This window comes from Rhinolophus hipposideros (assembly GCF_964194185.1).
Source record: "Rhinolophus hipposideros genome assembly, chromosome: 16".
NCBI lineage: Eukaryota > Metazoa > Chordata > Mammalia > Chiroptera > Rhinolophidae > Rhinolophus > Rhinolophus hipposideros.
The window spans coordinates 695,998-716,330 of NC_138062.1; the positions used below are offsets into that span (position 1 = coordinate 695,998).

The 20,333-nt window shown below is 48.7% G+C and overlaps 1 protein-coding gene across 6 annotated transcripts in view; it reads left to right on the plus strand.

Annotated features, from left to right (window-relative positions):
- The window catches only part of ANK2 (ankyrin 2), a 193,845-nt gene that overhangs the window by 155,082 nt on the left and 18,430 nt on the right, over positions 1-20,333 (plus strand). For 3 of the 6 annotated variants that reach the window (XM_081075592.1, XM_081075593.1, XM_081075594.1), the window contains exons 33-39: positions 1,103-1,199; positions 3,604-3,832; positions 4,561-4,686; positions 6,862-6,984; positions 9,022-9,054; positions 10,708-10,729; positions 13,380-19,340. In XM_081075592.1, coding sequence (XP_080931718.1) covers positions 1,103-1,199; positions 3,604-3,832; positions 4,561-4,686; positions 6,862-6,984; positions 9,022-9,054; positions 10,708-10,729; positions 13,380-19,340 — 6,591 coding nt within the window. The remainder of the gene's footprint in view (positions 1-1,102; positions 1,200-3,603; positions 3,833-4,560; positions 4,687-6,861; positions 6,985-9,021; positions 9,055-10,707; positions 10,730-13,379; positions 19,341-20,333) is intronic. The other 3 variants (XM_081075595.1, XM_081075596.1, XM_081075597.1) reach the window with 1 other exon arrangement.

A 20,333-nucleotide genomic window follows, 5' to 3' on the forward strand; every position in this document is an offset into this window, starting at 1 on the left:
AGATACTCATTTCTGGCTATTAGCAAGCGTTCCTGGGTTTTTCCCATACTTTTAGGCCCATGTGTATAAGATTACCCTCCTAGCTCATGCGACATAATGGCGTGGCAGTGAAACGCCACGCCAAATATGGAAACTGCCCAGACACACCTGCCCTTGTCGGTGATCACATGTAGATATGTGGGCCTGGATGCCGTCAGCCCCGTTCTTCTGTCCCTGCGTGTACAGATGGGTTTGTACTAAACTACCTCTTAGATTTAGTTATTGGTTTAGAAATTATGCTGACCGGGGTGTTAGGACGTTTGTGCCATGCTATGTTATATAGTTCTGCTAAGACTTTGTATTTGGAGGCTATTAGAATCAGTTTCCATGCCCTTTCTCTAATAATTTCCTTCTTTAAGAAACTTTAGAATCACGACTTTTCTTCGTCTCGAACACATATTCCTCCCACAGTGCTCTGTTTTATTCTTATCTATGCCAGCTGGATTTCCCAGTAGGAACGGAAGTTGTCACGAGCCTCCGTGGCGATTTTTCAATGCACAGAGGCCTCCTTGGGCATTCGTCCATTCGTCCATTCACTGCAGTACTTACATTGATCTCTTAATATTTTCCAAGCAATTTTTTGCCAACTTTCAATTGCAAATTGAGAGAAAATTTTATTTCATGAAAATAATTGCATAAAATACGAAGTTCAAGAAGAAAAGAATATCTGGATTTTTCATTATTTTAACAAAGCATTCAGCTCTTTGCATGGTCAAAGGTTCTTTTCAAATCATCAACTGTATACAATTTATACTTATCTTCATAGCCGAGCAATCACAATAAAAGCCTCAGAATGTCAGGCAGAGACTAGAATATCAACTATTTTGAAGCAGTTGTTCAAATAACCTCCCTTCAATTCATTTCCTTGGGAGGTGGTGGCCCGTTTGTTCTCCCTGTTGGTTCTTAGCATGCAGTTTTTAGTCATTTTGTTTCCAGTGCATCATTGTGAGGCGTGGCTGGGTTTCTGCTGGTGAACACAGCCAGGCCCCGGACGGGATTTGGGATTTTACAGCCCAGAGTCTGGACTGCTGCCCAGTTTTTTCCAACAATCCTGTTATTTCAGGTGGAACCACTCCTGCCCAGTGGGAAGATATTACCGGGACTACACCATTAACATTTGTCAACGAATGTGTTTCCTTCACAACCAATGTGTCTGCCAGGTACGTCACTTAGCAGAGAAAAGCTCACTGTGACATTGCCTGTTCCCCCGACCCACTGTGACATTGCCTGTCCCTTCCTCCTTCCATCCCACACTCCCCTATCCCACCTGTGTCTTCCGTTTGTTTTGCTCCGTACAGTCTTTAAAAGTGAACTTTTTTGGTTTGGTTTTAAATACGGTCTGGTCCGCATTTATGCTGATATTTTAAACAACACCTACCGGCAGATGTAACTGATGGTACAGCAACCAAGTCCAGCCAAGCAGATCAAAACCTCAGGAAAGGAAGTGACTGCAGGACACTGACTCTGGTTTCAGCAGCCACTGCCACTTCGTCCAGTCCCACTAGTTGTAGGAACAATGAGTTTCCTGCCGCCAACAAGGCAGCAGCCCCCACTACTTTATCAACAGGATAACAAAATTCCAGAGCCCGTGTGGTTTGCATGAGTGGTTAGAGGTTTCAGTTTCAGTGACGTGCATGTCCTGACACTGACTTACTACCCTTTATGTAGCACAAGTTTAACACACCAGGGCTGTCCAGTGTTATTTCATATGCGCACAGAAATTCAATTTATTCTGAGTAGTAATGTATTAATAATGGGTTGCTAGGCACTTTCCTAGTCATTTAATTTTATTACAACAACTTTGTGACTTAATAAGGCAGGAGGAATCACGTCCATTTCACAGATGGCAGAATGGAAGCTGAAAGTGGGTAAAGCTTAGATTCCTGCTTGGGGGTGGGGACAGACGACACAGAAAGGCAGGCGCGGTTCCGTAAGAGGCCGGCGCAGCATTGGTAGCTGGTGTGGTGCACACACTGGTTGGCCAGCCATCAGCAGCATGTGTGGCAGCCTGCCCTATCCTTATACATCTTCGCTCTAATGCAAGGAAATGACAAGTGCAGAGTGAGAGTGTCCCCAGAGGTGCTGAGTGGGTTCAGGAGGTGTGCACACTGCGGGGAAGAGTGACAGAACACAGATGCAGAGCTGGGACGTGGCCGGGGGCTGGGAGAGTGCGGTGACCTGTGGTCTGTGATTGGTGTTGGCTGATGGCACTGTCACGGGGGCCGGGAGGACACAGGAAGTCAGGACTTGCTTTGTTCCTGACCTCATAATTGAACTCTGGGCAACTGGAGAAGCAGTGAACAAGACAGTGGAGTCAGAATGAGGAGGACGGTAATACTGAGTGACTCCCAAGAGCCAGGAACTATGGACCCTTGAAGGCTTATGCTAATGAAATAGCCAGACGTGAAGGGCAGATCCTGCCCAATTGAACTGATGTGAGGTGCAGGGAACAGGCACAGACACGGAGGGGGGAGGGGAACCGGCAGTTGTTGGTCTAATGGTCTTAGTGTGTCTGTGTGGGATGACGAAAAGGCTCTGGAAATGCATAGTGATGGCTGCACAGCACAGCTACTTAACGCCCATGAATTGTACACTTTAAAATGGTTAAAGGGGTAAATTTTATGTTACATACATTTTACCAAAAGCCGAGAGAGAGACCGAGAGAGCACACATGCTGTACAAGGAACTTGAAGAAAAGAGGCTAAGAGGACAGGAACTCTCGGGAATGTTGAAAGATTATGGGAACTGAGTCCAGGAAGGAGAGTGATGATGGGCAGAGAAAGGTTTCAGCACACGGGTGTGGAGTGAACCTTTGCAAGTGTAGAAATAGCCAATGGAGACAATGTCCACCTGGGGTCCTTGACTCTCTTGGTGGTGTCAGCCTCCCTGGGGCTGAGTGGACGGGCGTTGCGAGTGTTGTAAGGTTTAGTGAACGTCGCTCCACTGGATGAAACGATGCCGGGAAGAAGTTGCCAAGCAATGTACAGACTTAGTGAGGCCACAAATCAGAAAGTAGGCACAACGCCAGGAACGTCTTTGAGGAATTCTATTCAGCAGCATTTACGAAGTCGGGAGCAAAATGGTTGTTGGACTGATCCAGCCTTAGGGACTGGAGGGGTTTTGGAGAAGAATGAGGAGACGAGAAAGAGCTGGGTAGGTTCCATTGGAAAGAGCTCAGGAAATGAAATGAGGACTAGGAGGAGCCCGAGGGGAGCGGCTGCACGTGGTGCGGTCCTTGTCACAGTGTCCAGCACGCCGCCTGTGCCACCGGGAGATGCTGGACGCGGAGGTCGATCTCAGCAGGACGGTACTCGGCAGGTTCTAGGGAGCAAAGCTGCAGACACAGGGTGGGCTTGCTGGCCTTCCCGCCAGACCCTCGTCCCTCCTCCCTGCCACCCATCACCCGCCTCCTCTCCTGGCCTCTCTGCCTCCCCTTTTCCTCATTGTCTCCCTGTTCTTTTCACAAGAAGCACTTAATGCCTGCTTTGATCATAGTGAAGGAACTGGTTTTGCTTTCGCCTGGTGTACTTGGGATTTCAGAGAACGGCCTTCTTTCCCGCATAGGTTCTGGCTGATCGATTGCAGACAAATCCAGGAATCCGTGACCTTTGCATCCCAAGTATATAGAGAGATTATCTGCGTACCGTACATGGCCAAATTCGTCGTGTTTGCCAAGTCACATGACCCCATTGAAGCCAGGTTGCGGTGCTTCTGCATGACGGACGACAAGGTGGACAAGACGCTGGAGCAACAAGAAAACTTTGCCGAGGTGGCCAGGAGCCGGGATGTGGAGGTATGTAGGCACAGCGCCGCGGCAACAGGTTCACACCCTTGTCCACAGCGCGCATTTGCTCAGGACTCAACAGGCAGAGCCGTAACCAAAGACGACCGGTCCACGTTCTGATCGGGCAGAAGGTGATGGTCCGATGCCAGTCATCTTGGGCCCTGCCCATGGGGCTGTTCTCAGGTAAAGGGCAGAAAGGTTGTCTTGGAGAAAATGATGGTTTATGATAAAGTACGTCCGTGCCTGTAACAGTTCTGGTGTTTTATCTGTCCTTGTTGTTCTTAGTAATTTTTCATAGGAAAGAAAACAGTCATATCCTTTATATAAATGTAAAACTGCAGTGCTGGGCTTTTCTGCGTTACTTTTTCTTATTTCAGAGTTTTTCATCAGTGCGGGCCTCTGGGTACTGCAGTCGAGGACCCTGACTCATTGTGACAGCAAAAATTACCCGAGCAGAAATTTAAGTTTAGGATTTAAAGATACATTGGTTTTGGTGGATAGCCTGATGCGGTGTTGGAAATGAGGGCAGCAGCATTAAATGCCACCATGCATTCAAAGGTCCCCGTGACGTAAGAAGAGGGGTGCTGGGACATGCTTTGTCACAGACGAGACAAAATGTCAGCGAATTAGAGATTATTGTGTGTCAATTTTAATGTTCCAAGGGGTGCCACCACTTCTTTATGTCAATAAGGAATAATTACAGCTATTTTATTTGTATTTTTCCGTGTTTTCACCAGGTATTAGAAGGAAAACCCATCTATGTTGATTGTTTTGGCAATCTGGTGCCATTAACCAAGAGCGGCCAGCATCATATATTCAGTTTTTTTGCCTTCAAAGAAAACAGACTTCCTCTCTTTGTCAAGGTAATATCTACATGGAATTTGGTCATGCATTTTATTCAAAATCAAGTGAGAGTATGACTTTCTTTAGTAGGAGAATGTTTGCACTTCAGTCATTCAAGTCATTTTTTAAACCACATCTATAAAATTTTAAAGTCCTAGAAAACCAACCATTTTTATTTTAAGAGATTATCTCAGACAGAGCTGTAGCCTGGATGTACGTTCATACATTCCCTCAGCAAACGTTTGTGGAGACACTACAATGCCTGGGTTTGTTGTGTCTGTTCAGGAACTTGAATCCAAGTCAGGAGATGGCAGTGACGTATGCAGGTTTCAGTTCTAAGGAGGGACCAAACTGTCAGAATGAGAGATTGTGAAATAAAAGGAAGGAATAAGTCTGTTCTGCTCCATGTCTCCAGCCACTTGTTTTTTCCCCATTTCTTACAACATATTTCACGGATCTGGAAGTCGTCCCAGTGCCCAGTCCTTGAGCGACAGGAGCTGGTCCATCAGCCGTTTTCTAGTCCTGCTTCTCACGACCAGTTCCCAGATCGACCGTCATCAGTGACTCCTCATTATCTTAACCCCAAGCATGTGTCTGGAAACCTCTTTGCGTTGTTTTAGGTCTTGGTTTTCCAAGACCTCTCCTGGTCGATTGTTTTGCCTTAAAGATAGGTTCTTGCAGAGCGCAGTGAACAGTAACCACCAACAGGCGATGGATCTGTTTAACACAAGCAGCTGTGTAGCTGAGCTGATATCTGATAACTCGATGTGCAAAAGCTGTTCTGCAAACAGCCCAGCACAAAAGGACTTCAACAGACTTTTCTCCAACGAAGGTGTACAAGTGCCCATATGCACATAGAAAGACGCTCAACAGCTTCGGGAAACTCAGAGGGAAACCACAGTGAGGTACCTCCCATGAGGATGTCTGTCCTCAAAAAGACAAAAAACAGACACTAACCAGTGTTGGTGAGGGTGTGGAGAAGTCGGAGCCCTGATGCTTGGTGGGTGGAATGTGAGTGGTGCAGCCGCCGAGGGCAACCGTATGCTGAATCCTCAGAAGTCAGAGACTCAGCACAGGACCCAGCAGGCACACCTCTCAATTGACACCCCAAAGAATTCGAAGCAGGGACGCAAACACCCATGTTCATTCACACCCATGTTCATAAAAGCATTCTTCACCAAAAGCTGGAACACCCACTGCCAGATGAATGGATAAAGAAAACGTGGTCCATACGTGCAGTGACGTTACTCGGCCTGCAGAAGAAGGAGGTTCTGATGGACGGATGGCCCTTGAGGACATTGTGCTGCGAGAAATGGGCCAATCACAGGAGGATAGATACCGTGTGACTCTGTATGAGGCAGGCGTAGAGCCAGAAGGTGGAGTCCAGGTCACGAGCTGGAGGAGTGCAGTGACTGGGGTTACTGGGTAGTGGGCAGTTTCTGTCTGGGGTGATGGAGAATTCTGCACAGTAGGATTCTGTTAATGTGCTAAGACCACTGATGTGTGACTTAAAACTGGGAAGTGTGACAATGGAAATGGTACACTTTGTTATGTATATTTCACCACAGTTTTTTTAAAGCTGAATGATTTTTTTAAAAGTCATTTTAAATGCTCATAGGAAAAGGAAAAAGAAGCAGCCAGAGAATCTTTACTTAGCATTCTGAAATGAATTGTATTTTCCCCCAATTCTTTTGAGTGTCATCTAGGTGTGATCAAAACATATGGAGAACGTTTCAATAAAAAAATTATTACAGTCAAAGACACATTGCCATTCATCCCCCTTAAAACACTCCCCCTCACTTCGAACACACTTATCCCATCGTACTTACCACTCTCTGAAGCAGTTCTGGAAGTCCTCTTTCCTGAGTGTCTTTAGTTGTGCTGTCATGGCTGCTTCTATGTCCTGAATCATTTTGACTTTGGGGAAGAGCCAGAAGTCACATGGTGCCAGATCCGTGAATAAGGTGGATGAGGATACACCGTAATGTTTTTTTTTTTTTTTTTTTTTTTTCACCGTAATGTTTTTATTTGACAGAAATTACCATATACCAGAAGTAACGTGTGACACGGGGCATTGTCATGATGGAGGATGTGTCTTTTACTGTAGTAATGACTTTTATTTAAACATTCACTGTATTGTTTGATCACACCTTGTACTTAGAAGAAATAGTGGCCTCATGATAACTTTTTTCAAGGTCCGGGACACGACCCAGGAGCCATGCGGACGCCTGTCGTTTATGAAAGAGCCCAAATCCACAAGAGGCCTGGTGCATCAAGCGATTTGCAACTTAAACATCACCCTGCCCATTTATATAAAGGTACTGTGGAGTCTGCCATGCTGCGTTTCGGGCAGGGAGTATTTCATCTTCAGGTCATTTAAATACAAGAGCAGAGACACTGAATGCAGGCACATGTGCCAGTTATTTCTGGTTCCTTGTCAAATGCGTGATTTTCCACCGAAGTGAGGAATATAGCAGCGCTATATTATATTATGTATATAATATATACATATTATATTTATATATATATATAAATATGGAATATATGGAATATATATATATGGAATATACCTTATTTTGCCTTAAATTCACTTTGATGGAAAAATTTCTATAAGTGCATACTGGATATGGAAGAGAGAAAACTTGATTTTAAGATTTAACTTTTTGGAGTAATTTTTAAAAATCAAATAACTGGCTTTGTCTTCATTATTGTCTTTATGTGTCCTTCTGGGACCGTATTGGTACTTTTGGTACCAAAATCCCGAGTCCATTAGCTCTGGTTCCTACCAGCTCATTGGTGGGTTCTAATTGTTATGTTCACAGCAACCTCATGATATTTTACATTGTTGCAAAACAATTACCTGTTCATTGTATAACCTATAATATTTTTGGAGTATCAAATTAATTTTTCAACTATTTTAACATGATTTAGTATAAACTACTCCCAGGCTACAAGGAGCAGATTCAAAACATGGTTTACATGGAAAAATTATTTAGTTCCTGACCCAGAGCCTACTGCATTGCTTTCTATGCAAACCGCTCCCCACTGCAGAGTTACTCCGAGGGTACTCCTGATTATACAGACATACTCTTGGTTACTCTGATCAAATCAAAGAAGACAACTGAATGATTAAATGTTAGGGATAACTTTTTTATTTAAAAAAGTTGTGACCAGTATCCCTTTCTGATGGGAGCTTTCACCCCGAAGGTTACGGCCACTTCTCCATGTGTGCTGGGGGTTGAGGAGGGGCTGAGTAGTGAGTGGCAGGAGGATTGAAATATATTCAAAATCCTCAATCCAGCGTCCTCACAGCAAAACACTTCCTATACTTCTTTTTACCCACCAGTCTGTTTTTATTAATGTGTTACTCTTGTTCATGGAGATCAAGCAGAGAGAAAAACTCAGAGCATCTTTTTAACATCGTAAATTTCTTAATGATAAAAATAAAATGAAATAGTATCTATGTAGGAAGGTGAATGGGCTCCGTCTTATTTCAGAGAGCCTTCAGAGCACTGTAAAGAAAGCATTCACTTTTTTTTTACGTTGTATTTCTAAGTCAGGAACGGCCAGAGAGTTATTAATGCTGTGATGACCCTGGACAACTTGGCATCTGGCAACTCAAAGCAAAAGAAAAAGATGCTGAACATTGTACACTTCAGATACACTCTAGAATTTAACAGCTCTTTGTGATAATACAACTCCTAAATGTTGCTTGTGTGTTGAGACTATTCACCGTGTTTATTTGTGGCTTCTTCTGTGTTTCCCTGAAAATAAAACCAGGTCTTATACCGTATTGCCCCCAAAATAAGACTGGGTCTTATATTAATTTTTGCTCCAAAAGATGCATTAGGGCATATTTTCAGGGGATGTCTTATTTTTTCATGTACAACAATCTACATTTATTCAAATACAGTCATGTCATCTTCTTCTGGAACATCGTCATAACGTACTAAATACGTCTTTCTGGCTGAGATCTTAACTGGGGCTTATTTTCGAGGCAGGTCTTATTTTCGGGGAAATACGGTAGCATTTTCAGCCAAATGCAATGGCTGGGATGTTGTTGTCACCACTCCAGCAGGCATGTGCCATCCAATCCATCAGGCTGCTGGTGACCGAGCATCTGAAATTAGTATATTTATAATCAGGGTTCTTTTGTCTCCTGAGTCGATGGCTTTTGCATCTAAACCAGTCCTCTTTAATGTCTGTACTGTGTCCTGGGAACTGTTAGTGAGAAACACGAGCGCACCTGACTGCGCTTGCCTTTGATGTGTGTGGGCAGGGTGTTTAATCTCGTCTTCTAAACACTGTCTGCTCTTCCCGCTCTTTCCCATCCCGCATGGCACTTGGGCGGCCAGGAGTCAGAGTCAGATCAAGAACAGGAGGAAGAGGTAATTGTGTGGCCTTGTCGCTTGTTTGTGCTGTGTCCCAGGTGGCTCTGTGTTCTTAGAAGGCTTGTTCTTGTGACTAACCTCTCTGAGCCTCGTTTTCCCATCTTGTGGACTGACTTCAGAGAACAGTGCAGTTTCGCTCTAAATTGTAATCCGGACTCTGCAATAGTAGGTATTTCTCTACCAAATACTGTAGACCCGGCCGTTCCCTCCATGGGTCTCAAAGGCTGGTCTGGAGATGCCGGGAGGTCAGCACTCTTCCCTTCACAGAGCAGAGATAGTACTCACCGTCTAACTCGCACGTCCTCACGAGCCACAGAGGCGTTTTGGCCGGGGACATCCTCAGTTGGATGATCTGGAACGTGTGTGTCCTTGGCTTCCAGCATTGCCTGTGCTTTCATTTGTAATACAGATAGTTATTGATATATACCAATCGTAAAAGATCTCCAGGCTTCTCAGTAATTTTAGGAGTTTAAAGGGGCTTTACGACCAGAAACTTCGAGAACCAGAGACCCAGAACTGGAAGGGCACACAGTTCATGCAGGGACGATATCAGCCTTGTAGCGCAGTGCCTGCCGATGTGAGCATGTGTCTCTGGGCGCCCCACATGCCTTGTCACCTCTCATGTCTCATCACCCGGCAAGGGTGCCTTCTCCACAGATGAAGGAAGCGAGTCTTAGAGAGGTTACCGTGACTACGTAGCCGTGAATTACACCTGCTTCTGTAGTTCAAGCCAGTGTGTGTGTGTTATCCTTGTAAAGATCTGAAAACGCCCAAACATTATCAGAGAAATGAGAGAAATCATTGGGAAGTCGTTGCACTTACTAATTAACATTCTGGTTCCTATTTCTAAGATAGACAAGCGCAGTTGTTTAGTTGCACGTAAATGATTTCCAATCTACTAGTTTTACTTTTTAATGTTATTCTGATGGATTTGAAATGCAGAAATATAAAGAAAAATGTAATGCCCTTGAATTCACCAGCTTAAAACATAAGGCCTGATCAGTTCAGAGAATGCCCTGGGTTTCCCTTCTCGCTGCTCCCTGGCTGTGAGGCAGGATGGGGGGTGACTGTGGACTCACTGTCCTGCCGCATGTCACCATCCACACAAGGAGCACATGACAAGACTGAAGTCACTCGCCCCTCAACTGTCCGTCATTTGTGTCTCACACTCAGTGTCCATGCTGTGCTGGTGACTCGCTCCCCACAGCAGTTGAAAGTGATGCCTACACACCTTCTTGGCAGAGCAGTCCAGCTGACCAGGGTTTGTGCTTCTGGCCTCTAATGCATGACACTACATCGTAGGACCCATCACCACGCTTCTTTTTCTCAGCTGAGTAGACACTTGGCCTCCTCCACTCTCTTCCTGCCTCTTCTCTACTAAATATGTATTCTAACATCAAACACACCCTGGAGCATATCTTCCCAGGAATAACTTTAGAAGGGACTTTCCAGCCATAGTCCTGCCGTAGACAGGAGGTTTCTGTTTGGAAAGTTAGGTTCAGAAGCCAGGAGATGCTCAGGAAGAACTTCAGGCACTCTGGCCTCCCTCCAGCGTGCGCTTGCCCCGGTGTGTGTGAGTTCACTGTGCACGTTGGGCTGGGGCACAAGACACTATTCGTAACCGTGCAATCTATGTATGTTTTCTTTCAGATCGATATGACATCAGAAAAAAGTAAGATTTTTAAACAAATTAAGTTTGTGTGAAAGCTGGCTACAACAAAGAGAAGCATGAATTGAGATGCAAGCTAGATGCCTTTACTAACCGCTATGAAAACTGTACTTTTATATTCTCATTAATCATTAATACGTGTTTAGAAAAGCAGCTTGGCCAGTTATTAATAAGTTACAAGTGTCTAACGGGTGATCTAATTAGCAGGAAAATGTAGTGACTGTTCACGAAAGCATTCACTTTCCTGTGACATCCGGGTAGCCTTCTGCTGTCCTGCTTGTTGACAGACCCGCCCACCGTTTCTGTCCATCTGTTAGCCTATGACATTGCCATCTCACTTTTTAAAAAACCCTGACCTGACAGTATCGCTTTTTATATCAACCAGCATTGCCTTGGGAGGCGAGCTTGTTGTTTTCATAGCCGCACCTACAAAAGGGATACTGTGTTACTGGTCATCATCCCGCGGACCCCCCACCCCCCCACCCCCCCACCCCCACCCCGCACCCCTTACTGTGGCGAAGTGTGACTGATTTCCTCAGGGCCCAGCTGTCGTGGACTTTATGAAAACTTCCTGGAAAAATAAAGAGCTGTGAGTTCAAAACTGAAAACCGATAGGATTACTGATCACAACAGTATTTTACTATAGAGCTAATTTTAAATAACGAATGCAAATCCCAAACATAATTTAGTCCAGAGAGAACCTGTTTTCACAGACCTTAAGAGAGCTGAGAGCTCATTGGAGGTGTGTCCCAGTCAATTAACATTTTAGTTTGTGCGCCTATTTCTGGTGATTCTGGCTTTCTCTGTGGAAGAACTTGAAGTTTTCAGGTTTTTATTTTTTTGTGTTTTGTTTTATGCCCCAAATGATTTAGGAAAAAAAAAATCTACTTTTTAATGTTTATTCATTTTAGGATTTATTTTGATTCTCCGTGTTTTGAGGTGGTGCTCCCAAGAGAAGAAAATGTGACCCATGTTAATGTGGTTGCCCGGCCTGTGCAGGGATCTGAGGGCATTTTCCAAAGTCCTGGCTCAGTGTAATTCACTTCTAAGTTACTGAATACTTCTAATTGAGTGTCTTACCCTCACGTTAAATTATCACTCAGAAGTTGAATCTTTGAAATTCTGGATATTTTCATTGGTTTATATTTGAATAAGTCTGGTAGAATTATTTTAATGTATGTTTATATATGCATATTCACAGAGGATTTCTCCACAACACATATTGCTTCTTTCAATAGAAGGCACTTTTGTTTTTTTTAAAAGCATATGTTGTTATTCCCTTCATTGATTTACTTTTTTTAAAGAGACTTGATTACTTTCCCATGTTCTTGTTTGGGACTGCTGAGTTTATTTAAATGGCCCCTTTCTTTGCTCCTTGGATCCAGGCTCATAAGGATTAACAATTCATCCGTCCATCCCACAGTAGTTACAACATAGCTGCTGTGTTGCCCTCATGCTGTGGATTCTCCTGAATGAGGCCTAGGTGTTGTGAATGTTTTCAATTTTCAAATACAGCCTGAGGTTTGGTTTTCTTCTAGTTGAACGACAGTGGTTCAACAGCCCCGCCCAGGTATAGAGGGGCGCTGTCGGAGGGCCCGTTTCCCACGGTCTTTTCCCGAGTCCGAGAGCCAAGTTCGCGCGTGGCCTTGGGTGGGGCGCCCACTGACGCCGGCCTGCCTCGTGTGCGCGGACTTGCAGGGACAAAAACGCCTCGCCACAGTAACGTTTCGCTTCCACGCCGCGTGTCCCCCTCCCGCCCGAGCCCGTCTCCTCGTTTCACGCCCCCGTTTGCTTTGCATGGAAATAACTTGGCTTACGTAACTGTGCGTGTGTCCGTGTGACTGTCTCTGACTTGGGTTGCCACGCATCACATTTTCACTGTGGACTCACACATACGTTTCATCACGATGGTTTTTGTTTTTCTTTCCCTTATTTCCCTGCTTGGTCTGTCCACTGCGTGTCCACCCCAGGAGGTCGCTCCCGCGAACGGACCGCGCCTCGTAGCGCCTCTTACGTAGCACGAGAGCGTCTGTTTCATTGTGAGGTGTCCGTTTCCCTTCGAGGAAATGCCGGTTTGCAGCCGAGGCAGAGATGGCCCACACTCTGTACACGGGCGGAAGGAAGTGTTCTGACATCCAGACGTTTATGTGACTCAAAATGCATAGCATCATGAGACGTTATTCTGTTTGCTACTTACTGGCTTTCTCCTGGAGGAAATGAACTTTCTGCAATTTCTAATGCTTTTTCCATGTTTCTTTTTCTTTCAACATTGATGTGTAACATCTGAACAATCTTGAGATACCTCTGTGTAATTCCACTGTCCGATCTGTGTTTTGCTTTGTGGTGTGTGTGTGTGTGTGTGTGTACGTGTGTGTCCTGACTGTTCCTTAGAGCTTCGTTGTCTGTGTGCATGTGCCACAAGTGAGAACATTAAGCAAGTTATTTCCTGCTCATTTTTCCTTTTCAGTTTTTTTTCCGTTCGCCTTGCTTTGCTTTTGTATCCCGAGACCCTATGGATCCGCCATCCCAGCCCATTTTGTTGTCCCTTCCACCACGACAGGAAAAGACACTGTGTCGTTTGGGTCCTGATTACATTTGCCAATATCTTTTTTGATTTCCATTTTACTCTCAATGTTTCTCATTCACGTCAAAGATGATGAGACAGAATCGACAGAAACGTCTGTCCTGAAAAGTCACCTGGCTGATGACGCCCCTGTCCTGGCGAGCCCGGACTTGCTCTCGGATGTTTCCGAGATGAAGCAGGATCTGATCAAGATGACCGCCCTCTTGACCACAGACGCGTCTGACCGGGCGGGACCCCTCACGGCCAAGGGGCTGGCCAGGGCTGGCGAGGAGGAGCCCGGCGAGCCCTTCGAGATCGTTGAGAGCGTCAAAGAGGACCTGGAGCGAGTGAACGAAATCCTGAGGGGTGGGCCTGGGTCCCCGCCAGACAGGGAGCTGGAGGAGGAGGACTGGGTGATGGTCAGCGCCGAGGACGTGCGGCAGGCCCAGCAGAGCGCCCCTGCAGAGGGCCCCGGGTCGCCCCGCGCCACAGGTACCGCGCACGGACAGGTGCGTGCAGAGGACGAGCCACCCGCAGCGGCCGGGGACGAACGCGGGGCCTTGGCTGTGGGCGGGAGCCTGGAAAGCGAGGGCAAGGACTGCCCCGCAGACGACACGTCGACAACGCAGAAACAGCAGAAATCAGGCCTGGGAGTGAAGAAGCCAGTGAGGAGGAAATTAAAAGAAAAGCTGAGACAGAACGAGCCAAGTCTCCAAGCTAGCACAGGAAAAACTGAACTTAAAAAATGTAGTTCCGAAGAGTCCTTGGAAGATGACCCGGGGTTAGGCCCCGAGCCTCTCCCCACCGGAAAGGCCACGTCGCCTTTGATAGAAGAAACCCCCATTGGTTCTATTAAGGACAAAGTGAAGGCCCTCCAGAAGCAAGTGGAGGAGGAGCAGAAAGGTCGCAGCAAGCTACCTGTCAGGGTCAAAGGCAAAGAGGAAATGCCCAGGAGGACAAGCCACAGGCCACGCCCCGCGGTGTCCCCCCCTGTGAAGTCAGAGAGGCAGGTGCTGGCATCCCCCTCCCCCAAAGCAGAAAGGCACTCTCCTCTTTCTTCCTCTGCAAAATCTGAAAGGCACCCTCCAGCGACTCCACCAAGTAAAACTGAGAGACACTCTCCTGTGTCACCATCAGGCAAAACAGACAAACGCCCACCTGTGTCACCCTCAGCAAAAACTGAGAGATACTCCTCTGCATCCTCATCAAGTAAAACTGAGAAACAGTCCCCTGTGTCACCCTCAGGTAAAACAGACAAACGGCCACCAGTGTCACCCTGGGGGAGGACGGAGAAACCCCCACCTGTACCCCCTGGGAGAACAGAAAAACGCCTGCCTATATCACCTGCTGGGAGAACTGAAAAGCACCCACCTGTGTCAACCTCTGGGAAAACCGAGAAGCGCCTTTTGGTGTCGCCTTCTGGAAAAACAGAAAAGCACCCACCTGTATCCCCCACCTCAAAAACAGAACGAATCGAGGAGACAATGTCTGTTCGGGAGTTGATGAAGGCTTTCCAGTCAGGCCAGGACCCATCTAAACACAAGACTGGCCTCTTCGAGCACAAATCAGCAAAACCAAAGCAGCCACAAGCAAAGAGCCAAGTCCGGGCAGGGAGAGACAAGGGGCAGGTCCCAAGCCAAAAAGAGACACAGAAAGCGGACAGCCAGACGGTCAAACGAGGTCAGGGATCCCCAGGGATAGGAGCTCGTGGTCCCTCAGGCAGGCGACAGAGCAGAGACACAGCTGGAGATGAGGAGGCAGCTCCCAGCCCTCGGACACCTGCCCCCGAGGGAGACACGGGGCTGCAGATCAGCCCCGACAGGAGGGACTCCACCGACTTCTCTGAAGTCATCAAGCAGGAGCTGGAGGACAATGACAGATACCAGCAGTTCCGCCGGACTGAGGACACGGCAGTGGTACAGCTGCTACTGGACCAGGTGCTCACCAGTCCCTGCAACACGGTGTTCCCCCTGGACGACACGGAGGAGGGCCGCCCAGCTCTGCCCTTGTGCAGCGGGGCCCTGGCTGGCAGCTGTGAGAGCCTGAGGCATGAAGGGGTGGCAGGGTCTCCATGTGGCAGCCTGATGGAGGGGACCCCTCAGATCAGTTCAGAAGAAAGCTACAAGCACGAGGGCCTGGCAGAGACCCCTGAGACAAGCCCAGAAAGCCTTTCTTTCTCACCAAAGAGAAGCCAGGAACAAATTGAGGAAACAAAAGGTGCCACCATGTTAGAAACACCAGCGGAAATTTATTCAGAAGAAGGACACCCCTCAACCAAAGACATTCCCGGTGCTGCTGACCAGCCAGGTGCGGCCACCACCAAGGGTGCAGAGCCCCAGGCCATGTGTGCTCCCAGGGAGGCCAACCTGGACCCTTCCAGAGACACAGACCCCAAACCAGAAGGTGATGGCCTCAACAGTCGTGCTTTGCCCTCAGCCAAAGAATCCCTCACAGGACTGACGGAGGTCGCGTCCTGTGACGGGGCTCCACCAGCTCGTGGTAGTTCCACCCACAAGACACAGACCGATTCTAAAGCCCAGGGACCCACTAGCCCCGAGCCCTCACCGCCCGAGGCTCCCAGGAAGACCAGCCCTGGGGCCGAGTCCCAGCCGCAGGCAGCCCCCCGCAGCCCCCCGGGGCTCGAGCTCGCACTCAGTCGCCCCGATGCTGAGGTCCTCAGTCCAGGCGCTGACGAGTCCCTGGCAGTGAGCCACAGAGACTCCCTGGAGGCCAGCCCGGTGCTAGAGGACAACTCGTCACACAAAACCCCGGACTCCCTGGAGCCCAGTCCTCTGAGAGAGTCCCCCTGCCGGGACTCTCTCGAAAGCAGCCCCGTGGAACCAAAGATGAAGGCTGGCGTTGTCCCAGGTCACTTTGCTCTTCCCTCAGCCGTTGCCAAAGCGGAACCCTTTACAGAGGTGGCCTCCATGCGGTCCCGGCTGCTCCGAGACCCGGACGGCAGCGCTGACGACGACAGCCTTGAGCAGACGTCACTCGTGGAGAGCTCGGGGAAGAGCCCCCTTTCTCCCGACACTCCCAGCTCTGAAGAAATTAGCTATGAGGTCACACCCAAAGCCTCTGATACAAGCACCCCCAAACCGCCTGTGATTCACGAATGTGCTGAGGATGATGACTCAGAAAATGGGGAGAAAAAGCGGTTCACACCTGAAGAAGAGATGTTTAAAATGGTAACCAAAATCAAAACCTTTGATGAACTGGAACAAGAAGCAAAGCAGAAAAGGGATTACAGAAAAGAACCCAAGCAAGAAGAGTCTTCTTCATCCTCTGACCCCGATGCTGACTGTTCCACAGATGTGCACAAACCGGAAAGTAGGGAGCGTGCAGAGGATGGCAGCAGTGGCCCCGTGGCTGGCGTGGCCGACAGCAGGAAGGCATCTTCCTCCTCAGAGAGTGAGCCCGAGCTGACTCAGCTGAGCAGAGGTGCCGACTCAGGCCTCCTCCCAGAGCCAGTCATCCGCGTGCAGCCTCCCTCCCCACTGCCATCCAGCAGGGACTCCAGTTCCAGTCCTGAAGAAGGACAATTCCAGCCGGTTGCACCCAAACATTACACTTTCAAGATGAAGGAAGACACTCAGGAGGGATCGGGTAAATCAGAAGAAGGAAAAGATTGTGAATCTCCTTTACCTGAAGACAGTCCTTCCGTTCCCACTGGTGGCCCAGATGCGTCCTATGATGGCCTGAACACAGGTGCTGGTCAGCCAGACCTCTGTGACGGCCATGGTTGTGAGGCGGAGCGTCCGAGCAGCTCAGCCATGCCCGTCTCTTCAGGGCTCCAGGATTCCACGGCTGTTGCCATCACTAAGGAGCTAGTTACCCCCAGGGAGACGTTATCTCTGCAAGATGCCCACGATGGGGACACAGAAGGGGAAGAGCATGGTGCTTCTGGAGTGCAGTCTGCATATGTCGATTGCTCCAGCGAAGGCTCCCCACCCTTGTCCTCTGTGCCTCGTTGTCCAGCATCTGAAGGAAAAGAATTCGATGAAGACATAATCTGCACATCCTCTACGACAGCAGTGAAGGCCACACAACCTGAGCAGGCTCCCGAGAGCTTCCCAGAGGACTGTGCCGCTCCAGACTCCTCAGTCAGTTTTCAGACCGATGGTGTGTCCATGGGAGCCCCACTGTCTGACCTAGCTGAGGCCGAAGACGTCTGCGACCCTCAGATCATAAGCCCGTATGAAAATGTTCCTCCCCAATCCTTTTTCTCTTGTGAAGAAAGCCAAACCCACAGAGCTGCAACACACGCGAGCTTTCACTCTTCTGAAGTGTGTCCCGGGACCATCGTGCTGTCTGTCGAGGACACAGTAGTGGCAAGGCCCTCCAGTGGAACTGTCTCAAGTCCAGAGCTTGTCTCCGAGGACCAGAGCATGGGACTGGAACCCGGGCGAGAAAGTCTGTTGTGGGAAAGGCGGTCCGAGAGCAGCCCCTCATCCCTGGAGCCTGCTGTGCCAAGTATATCGGCAGTTGGTGAGCAAACCAGTAGCGTCATCGTCACAACGACCGAAGTGGACTGTGATCCCTGGAGCGAGATGCGTGAGGATGATGCCGCCTTTGAGGCTCGCGTGGGGCAGGAGGAGCAGAAGATCTTTGCTTTGATGGTCGACAGACAGTCCCAGGGCACCACCCCAGACACCACTCCTGCTCGAACCCCAACTGAGGAGGGGACCCCCACCAGTGAACAGAATCCGTTTCTCTTTCAGGAAGGAAAACTGTTTGAGATGACCCGAAGTGGTGCCATCGATATGACCAAAAGGTCCTACGCAGATGAAAGTTTTCACTTTTTCCAAATTGGGCAAGAATCCGGAGAAGAGACTGCCTCTGAGGACGTGAAGGAAGGGGGTACCATCACTGAGCCCCCCCAGCTGGAAACATCCACTGAGTCACTGGCACTTTCCGAAGCAAAGGCAGCAGTGGCTGATGAAGCCGACTTGCTGCCCGACGATCTGCGTGAGGAAGCAGAGGGGATGCCAGCCTCCGCTGACACAGCAGTGCCAGGGGCTACGTCCCCGGGGGCCGCGGACCTCCCGGCCATGCAGAGGGTGGATACGCCTCCTCCGCACGGAGAGAAGCACCCAGCTGGCCCCAGCTGCCCTGAACTGGCTGGCCACGCTCCCTTAGCCTTCTGCACCGTCACCAGGTCCGTATATTCAGGTCGGGGTGATGAGTCTCCCGACTCTTCCCCAGAGGAACAGAAGTCAGTCATTGAAATCCCCACGGCACCCACGGACAGTGTGACTTCTGCTGAAAGCAAGTCCAAGATCCCCGTAAGGCCCACACCCACTCTGACCCCAGCACCCCTAGATACGGGGGACGAGAGGTCCCTGCCTGAAGAGTTCCTACCCTGCCTGGATGAGGACAGTAAAGAGGAGGAAACAAAACCAAAGTCTAAGATCCCTGTGAAAGCACCTGTCCAAAGAGCCGAGCTGCAGCCCTGGCCTCTGGCCTCGCAAAAGATGGGGGCTCCCCAGGGCCAGGACACGCCAGGCAGAGTGGCCGACAGCAGAAGCAAATCTGAATCTGATGCCAGCCCTGGGGACTCAAAGGCCAAATGTCCATTGAAAACCAGGAGCTGTGCAGAGACAGAGGCCGAAGGCAGCGGTGGGACGGGACAGCTCGAGCCAGAGCCAGAGCCAGAAGGGGGCACCCCCAGACCAAAGCCCTTTCCGTCCCGGCTGCCAGTGAAGACCAGAAGCCCCCTGCCATCCTGCAGGGGCACCGTGAGCCCCACAAAGGAACGGAGGGAGCATTTCTCTGACCTTTACAGGAGTTCCCTGGAGTTCTTCGAGGAGATTAGTGATGAGGCGTCCAAGTTAGTGGATAGGCTGACACAGGCAGAAAGGGGGCAGGAGTCAGTTTCAGATGACGAAAGTAGCAGTGCTCTGGAAGTTTCCGTAATTGAAAACCTGCCACCTCCGGAGGCCGAGCAGTCGGTCTCCGAGGACATCTTTGACACAAGGCCCATTTGGGACGAGTCCATTGAGACTCTGATTGAGCGCATTCCCGATGACAGTGGCCGTGACCCTGCTGAAGGTACTGCCACCACTGGGACTCCCCGGGCCTCGCATGTCACAACCTGATGCCGTATTCTTGTGTGTCTGCTTTCTGTGGTGGTTTGTGTCCATTTTCTGGAAGCTCCCTGTCGTGGCTACTGTGTTCGTGTAAGCCCTGTGTGTTGTGTCTTTCTCTGTGCTGCTGTCCGTGAAAATGATCTCAAGACTGAGCAATGACCCTGCTGTGGAGACATGAACATCACAGGCACTGGCGACTTTGCCTCCGCCAGCCGCTGCACGGGAGGCCATGCCAGCTTTGGGTTTTGTTGTCCTGTAGTGCCAGGCTCACCCTCAAATCCAGCACTTGTGCTTTTGCACATGACTATATTGGGTTTTGTTTCACATTAGGAGGAGTCATTGCTTTTTCCTCTTTGTGTACTTGAAAATTAAATTCACACTTAATTTTGTAATCATTAGGAAGCCACTTACTCCAGAAGAGTTCACATATTTTGAAATTCCAATTCTGTGGATCTCTTTCTGATTCCGAAAGGCTGGGCTTCAGATACTGTTGGTAAATGCTTTAAGCGAGCAAGCACAGGTCAGATGTGCTTTTCGCTGATGTGGGTGATGGGGAGGCACTTGGATTAGATGCAGCAGACAACAACACTCAAACTTTGCATGATTTAAGTTGGCTGTGAGGGGATGATGGCTGTGAATCCATAGATGACTTTGAGAAGTAGCTCTGATCTTCCACTATCTCTACAATTAAGACTATTCTTCTTAAATTTGCATATAAAAACGTCGCAATCCATGCTCTAAAATGCTGCCTATCAATTAATGGGAGTTAAAAACAAACGGGAAAATTTTACTTTGTGTAAGTAATTTATTAGCTTACTTGGTAGAAAGTAGACAAACTTTGCCCCGAAGACACACACACACACACACACAGACACACACACACACACACACACACACACACACTCACACTCCCCCCTTCCAGGTTACCAGGACTGAGGCAAGTGTTGTTTCTGAC